General features: G+C 37.9%; 1 protein-coding gene, 1 long non-coding RNA gene and 1 pseudogene across 2 annotated transcripts; 1 reads left to right on the plus strand and 2 right to left on the minus strand.

The window, feature by feature from the left end:
- The first annotated feature begins 722 nt into the window (after nucleotides 1-722).
- On the plus strand, nucleotides 723-1,487 carry LOC120159540 (secreted RxLR effector protein 161-like). The gene is made up of 2 exons (XM_039170115.1): nucleotides 723-1,164; nucleotides 1,270-1,487. Exons 1-2 carry the CDS (start codon nucleotides 723-725, stop codon nucleotides 1,485-1,487), a joined length of 660 nt encoding a protein of 219 aa, XP_039026046.1.
- Nucleotides 1,488-3,997: 2,510 nt separating this feature from the next.
- LOC120159582 lies at nucleotides 3,998-4,473 on the minus strand. Its single transcript, XR_005519365.1, has 2 exons — nucleotides 4,273-4,473; nucleotides 3,998-4,160 (listed from the first exon to the last, which is right to left on the minus strand). It is a non-coding gene; the product is annotated as an uncharacterized LOC120159582 (long non-coding RNA).
- Nucleotides 4,474-5,526: 1,053 nt separating this feature from the next.
- LOC120159541 lies at nucleotides 5,527-6,617 on the minus strand (annotated as a pseudogene).
- Nucleotides 6,618-7,140: the final 523 nt, after the last annotated feature.

Below are 7,140 nucleotides of genomic sequence, written 5' to 3' on the forward strand. Positions count from 1 at the left end.
TTTATCGTTTTTTAAGAGTATTGTTTTGTTTAGTCAATGTGACATCCTGGACTCGTATCTGGGTCGGGTATGGGTTGAGGGTGTTACAAATAGCACTGTCGACTGTCGACAGGTATAAAGCTTGTCTTGTTGCTCGTGGTTTTTCTCAGCAATATGGTCTAGATTATGAGGAAACTTTCAATCTTGTTGCTAAAATGGTGACGATTCGAACAATTATATCATTAGCTGCTTACAAAGGTTGGAAATTGTGGCAATTAGACGTGAAGAATGCATTTATTTATGGAGAGTTGGATAGAGATATCTTTATGGAGAAACCACATTGATTCATTTCTAAGGAGTTTCCTGATAATATGTGCCAACTCAAGAAGGCTTTGTATGGCCTCAAACAAGCTCCACGTGCTTGGTATGGTAAAATCGCTCAATACCTTGATTTTTGTGGTTTTAAGTCTTCAAGTGCAAATTCAAGTTTATTTGTTAAGAAAACATCTGCAGTGTGCACAATGCTCCTTCTTTATGTTGATGACATAATCAGTATTGGTGATGACAATGCTGAAATAACTCATCTTTGAGATGCTTTGTCTCTTCGATTTGAAATGATGAGTTTGGGAGAGGTTAGTTGTTTTCTTGGCTTGGAGGTTAAAAGGTCAGATGTATATTTTCTCTCTCAAAGAGGATATGCAACAAGTTTATTGAATCGCTTTCGTATGGGGGAGTCAAAAGCAATGACTACTCCTATGGAACCTTGCTTGAAATTAACTAAAGATGAAGGAAAACTATTGGAAGATGCAACACTTTTCCGACAACTTGTTGGTAGTTTATTCTATTTAACTATCACAAGGCCTGACATTTTATACTCTGTAGGAGTTATCTCTCAGTTTATGGAAAAACTACGTGAGAGCCATTTAATTGCAGCAAAGAGGATTCTTCGCTATGTAAAAAGCACTTTGAATTTTAGGTTATTGTATAAGCAACATGCATCATTTTCTCTGACTGATTTTGTAGATACAGACTGGGCTGGTAATGTGAATGATAGGCGCTCCACAACAGGGTATTGTTTTAATATAGGTTCAACAACAGTCTCATGGTACATCAAAAAGCAAATTATTGTTGCTATTTCAAGTTGTGAAGTTGAATATGTAGCAGCTACTATGGCCACTCAAGAGTGTATTTGGCTTAAGAGGCTTATTCAAGAAATGTTCTCTGTCTAGGATTATCTAGTTCCCATTCACTGTGATAATGAAAGTGCAATTAAACTTGCTGAAAATTCAGTGTTTCATGCCCGCACAAAACACATTAAAACACATTATCATTTCGTTCGAGAAAAGGTTTTGACTAAAGACATTCAGCTGCAGAAAATACGAACTGAAGATCAAGTTGCTGATATATTTACCAAAGCACTTGGCAAAGCAAAATTTGAAGTGTTTCGAAGTGCTCTTGGTGTTGTTGACATTAAGTTTGCACTAAGGGGGAGTGTTGCAAATCAGTGAAACTTACTGTCTTAGTTGTTGAATTAGTCTTTTCTGAAAAAGTCTATTCTGTTTTAAGTTTTTCTTTTATTTAGGAAGTTGATGTTAGTAGTTTCCTTTTATTTAGGCAAATAAACTCAGAAGACACGTTTGTGTTAGTTGAGATATTTTAGTTCATTTTCAGTATTTATAAAGTTGTAATCGTTGTTTGATTTATTCATTGAGTAATAAAAGTTATGTTTCAAAGCATTTTCTATGTTTTCTCTTTGCTGCTGTTTGTCTTTATATTTGTTTCAACAGCGACGGCCAAGGGCGGAGAAGAGAATGTGGTGCCCTCGAAAAACCTAAACTCAACTAGTTTTGTTTCTTATATATATATACACACACGTAATCATTTTTTGCAAACCCAGAGGCCAGAACTTAAATCTCTTCATTTCTTTTTTTTTTCTTTTTTGTTCTTGCAAAATCATTCTCCAAGTTAAATGGACGAATCTTGAGGAATGTGCATAGGAATGTCAACTATTCATCATCTTCGTTGACGAAAAACTATGGAAAATTTCATTTTTTTCAATGAACCATGTCACCATGGAGATGCTTGACCACAATCTCGATGTAGATGACTTCTCTAACGTCTTCGACGGCCCACCACAGAGTGTTCTTTGCCGAAAGCTGTCTGACGACTTCGCCTGATCGACATCCTTTTACGAAGAGGTTTTCCGCCCACCAGACTTCATTTCATCACGTTCAATGAAGGACGGCCGGAGTCCTCAGCCAGTAGGCAAGCAAGTTTAGTTTTAGCCGGTTTCTTTCCAACTGTCTCTTTGAAACCAGCAGCAGAAGTCTCTACCGACGTTTAAGATTCCGGTGAGAGAAGAAGGGTTCTACAATGACATTTTTGGTTCGGTTGATGATCGCTAACGGTGAAGGGAGAGGTGAAGGTCGAATTTGAATTTCGAAGGCGAAGTCAAAATTGTCGGTGCTGAGTTCCAGGGAGCTGAGCCCTCTCCGACCGGTGGTAGGAGATGATGTTGGTTTGTCGTATTTTGCTTCAAAGCTCAGATAGTTTAATAGGTTTATTATATTTGTTAACTCATGGATAGTGAAATCTATTTGGAAAAAACGTGTATTTGGAGGTGCAGACCAAATAATGTTCCATGCAGATGGAACTCAACAACGTTAAAGGATGGTGGTAGATGAGGAAGCTTCAAGGAGTCCCCACCATCGCCTCCTCCTGCTGCTGCGGTGGCATCCACGTTTTCGATGACGTCGTTGTGGTCGTGTTGAAGAAGCGAAGACGACGAACGTGACAGTCACCGGGGTTGGAGCTTGGGGAACCATGTAGTTGGAGTCCGAACCAGTTTCGTTAGTATGAAGGTTGAGTAAGTAAGCCATGGTCAGAAAATTGACCACCGTGCGGCTGAGGCTACTGCAAACGGAGGAGGGTGGTGTTCAACCAATTGGGACCGGCGGTTTCTGTTTGTTGTTATCGTTGTTACTCGTCGGTGAAGTGATGAAGAGGAAGGTCTAGAAAAATATGGTTATTGTGGTGAAACGCCATGGAAACGGGTACAAAAGAGAGAAATGTGACGACAACAAACGACGTTTCAAGATTATGCATTCATGATAGAGAGAGAAAATGAAGGAAAATAAGTTACAGTCTTTGTACCGTAGAGAAAGAAAACAAACACAAAGGTGAGGGGTTTGCCTTTAAAGCATACATGGTGTAAGGGAAAGGGTATGAATTATGAAATGATTACAAGCATGGAGTTACAATTGATGAGACTGTTAGCCGAAACGTTGTCGTTTCCGAAAGACCATGTTTACTGTCTCTGCGTTTTCTTCTCTATTGCTCCCTCCCGGCCCCGTTGTACAAGAAAGAAGCCCTTTTTATTTTAAGATTTCATCCCCTTAATATTTTACATTTCCACGTGCAGGGTGATGTAAATAATTAAAACACGTGTCGAATTTTGAAAAATAAAAAATAATTTCACGTCATCTAACCTAACGACGAGGTACTAAAAAAAAAATGTTAAGTATGAACTTTCAAAAAAATTAAATTTTAATAATTAAAACAAAAAAATAATAATTTAGTACCATTTGTGTATCGATGCTTTTCAACAACGCCGATAGGCTTAGCTACAAGAAGATCCAACAAGCCACTGTGATCCATGGTTCAGAGTGGTTGCAGTGGATGGTGTGCGTGCTTCATCCAACAACCCAGCTTCCATGTCCTCGTCTTCCACGCCGATGATGAATTTATTTATTTTTATACGATAGGTTACAATCCTTATTCGCCACCAGAGGGGTACGCATCAGCCCCTACGAAGGCTATCCACCGCCTGGATACCCTGCTTAAACTCCTCTTCAGCCGCCCTACGAGGATTACCAAGGCTATTTTGGTGAAGGGTCATCCTCAATATCAACAATGTCATTGCAACTATGACCATAAAATATGTAATTTCTGAATTTCAGCTTCAGAGTTTCGGAACTACTGAGGAAATTGTATTATATGTTGAGCAAAAAGAAGACGATTTGCAAAGAAGAGTAACCTTTAATTTATTATTATTCAAAGAAACAACTGCACATTTTACTTATTATTGAAACAAACAAGTGCAGATTTTATTTAACATAAACGGTTGGACGTTGCATAGAATCTAGCAATGGGGAATCTTCAGAGTCAAAGCAGAGTGAAAGCTGCAAGAAATAAACAATAACATCGTTAGAATTATTGAAACAAATACCATAAAACCATTAACTATGCTCTCAAAAGAAAAGGAGTAAAGGTGATGCAGTATGTGATTTGTACCTCCACACTTGTAACCAACAGGGCGATCAGCAATGTTGCAGCGTTTTGGGATGGTCACTGCAATTCCCGGCCTCACTCCGGCATTGTATGCTGTTTGAGAAAACAAAACAGCGCAAAGGCAGGCCGGATTCTTGACCTTTTTCGCCATTACGGTGCAGCAACGCACGGAAACCGGGGCTCTCCGGTGCTGTGCTGTGTATGCACATGGTTCAAACTTCTCAGCCTCCTTCTCTACCGCACGGACCATAATACTAACCGGTTCCCTCGACTCCGTTGAGCCCTGCAATGGTCAGACTCACAAGAAACGCGAGAACGCACATATACTTCACTGGGGTTTCCATTTCTACAATGCGATTCAGCAGGGACACTTCTGATCAACAACTTGAACTCAAACGAAAATGCTTCTCAAGAGCTTCAATTCAAAGGAAGACACTTCTCGGTTATTTATACCGAAACAAATAAGCTTAACAAAAGGCAAATGAATATGAATTCCACAAATTACAATGGACGTGGTACTAGAGAAGTCTTTGGTTCGCTGCAGCAATCTTAAGAAACTGGTCCACGGTTTAAGCACCCATTAGTCTATCAATTGCCTACATTGCTTGCTTCTATTATACCTCACACCCCTCTCTGCGGGCTGAAGCTTATGGTTTTCGTTTGTTTGTTTGTTTGTTTTTTACATCGAATTGTGTTTCTTAGTTTGTTCCTATGGGCATTCAGCTAGAAACTTGAGTCTCCCGACAGAAATTCGAGTTTCAAATATGATCCTAAATATTGCGTTCAAGTATCATTGCGAAATCAAAAATTAAATTACAATTAGCAACTGTAGCTGCAAACATAATTTTTATGGCATCCCATATGATGTATACACAGAAGAAATGTAAAGATATAAAGCTGTTAATCCAAATGTGGACGAAAGTTGGTGTTGTTGATTCCATGACATCGCACATTAAAAAGCTTTGCTTTAAGAAGGTAAATCATCTGCTACTGCTCATTATTTTTTACTTGTTACAGCGAGGAGGGATTGATCTTAAAGTGAAATTTCATTTACGATCTAACTACAACAAACAAAAATTCGTCTCCGTAGTTTGGAGGATGAGATCAAAACCATCCTCTTGACCAAACCGACAGTTTTTTTTTCCTTTCAAAACAATGGAATTGATAAAATGTTCTCAGTGCAAAAAAGAATACCTTCCACCATCTTGACAACCATTCATCCAAGCTATTTTCAACTATCCTATGTTTTCCAGCACTCTATGCCTGGGCAAGCTCTGCAGCAGCAGGAGCAACCGGAGCAGGAGGAGCAACACATCCAGTGGTTGGCCTGAAAGATTACATAAATTTCCATTAGCGTAATCTATAAACACATGAAATCTGTATCAACAGAGTCTGGTGCTTTATTACTATAAAGGGAGAACTTACAGTCCCACAAACACATTGAAGGCATCATAGATACCCCACTGGGCTCCGGTAAGAGTTCCAATCATGACAATACGGAGGGGAAGCCCACGGGTAAACAGACCCCAAACCCAAGCTTCTTCACAGCCTGAGATGGCCAAGAGACAGAAGAAGGGTCAAGGTGAAGTAAAAGTTGATTTCATAAATGACTCTAACGGATCATCCGAGTTATACGACTTACGTCCCCAACGGTTGCCCCTTTGGCATTATTGAGGAAAGAGACAAGGTATGGGAAACAATAGCACATAGGACACCAGCTACATAAGCACCAGCAAAACTAACACCAAGCTGCAGAGATTTGCTGCACTGGTCCTTTGGAGTGGGAATACCATACTTGTAGATCATCTCAACAATGGTTTCAAAAGAAGCAAATTTCATCATGGTATCTGAAAGATACAAAGGGCATCTCAATAATCTTACATTTTGCAGTAATTAGCAAATGCTTAGAACTTCGAACAAAAAAGGGAGTTGATTAAAGAAGGTAAGGAAGAAAAGTATAATCAAAGGTACAAGCTCCTAAGCAATGAGAAATGTAAGTCTACCAATTAGCAAAATATACAAGGCAAACTTACATGGAATCTGACGACCCCAAAGAGGAACAATACCCTTGTACAATCTGCAAATGGAAACAGCCAGAAAGCTCATTCCAATTGACATTTCCTTGCACTACTACTTAAACAGATAATTTAGCAAATCACAGAGAATCATACCCGAGAGCACCTTTGGATCTGACAAACTTGGGAAGACCATCAGACAGACCCCTAGCAAAACCAGGCCGGGTTTGAACCCTGACCTTAACCGCCTCAAAAGGGGCAAAGTGCAACATCAGCAATCACCTCAGCAGATGCAGAGCCGGTAAGATAGATTAGGGTCTTGTACTTGACAAAATATTCGTCTATTTGACATAACTGACACCTTTTTATTATTATTATAAATTAATAATATATTATATAAAATGATTCGATTATAATGTAAGAATTATCAAATGTAAGAATCAGCAGACACGTATTTTATTATTATTATAAAATGTTTCGATATAGGAAAAATGTATGAAATTATATTACATATGGTTATTATTATTTGATTTTGATTATCGATCTATTATTTATCAGTTAATTATTTAAATGTTATCAATCTAGTCATCTCATATCAATATTTAACGAAAATATTGATGTATAAGTTAATAAATTAGTATAATTACATATTTAATCTTCAAGACTTACATATTTTATAAAATTAGTCTTATTGAAATTAATTTAAAAATGTAAGAATCAGCAGACACGTATTTTATTATTATTATAAAATGTTTCGATTATAGGAAAAATGTATGAAATTATAATATTACACATATGGTTATATTATTATTTTTGATTTTGATTATCGATCTATTAATTTTATCAGTTAATTATT

The sequence above is a fragment of the Hibiscus syriacus genome, unplaced genomic scaffold, assembly GCF_006381635.1.
Source record: "Hibiscus syriacus cultivar Baekdansim isolate YM2019G1 unplaced genomic scaffold, ASM638163v2 tig00111366_pilon, whole genome shotgun sequence".
NCBI lineage: Eukaryota > Viridiplantae > Streptophyta > Magnoliopsida > Malvales > Malvaceae > Hibiscus > Hibiscus syriacus.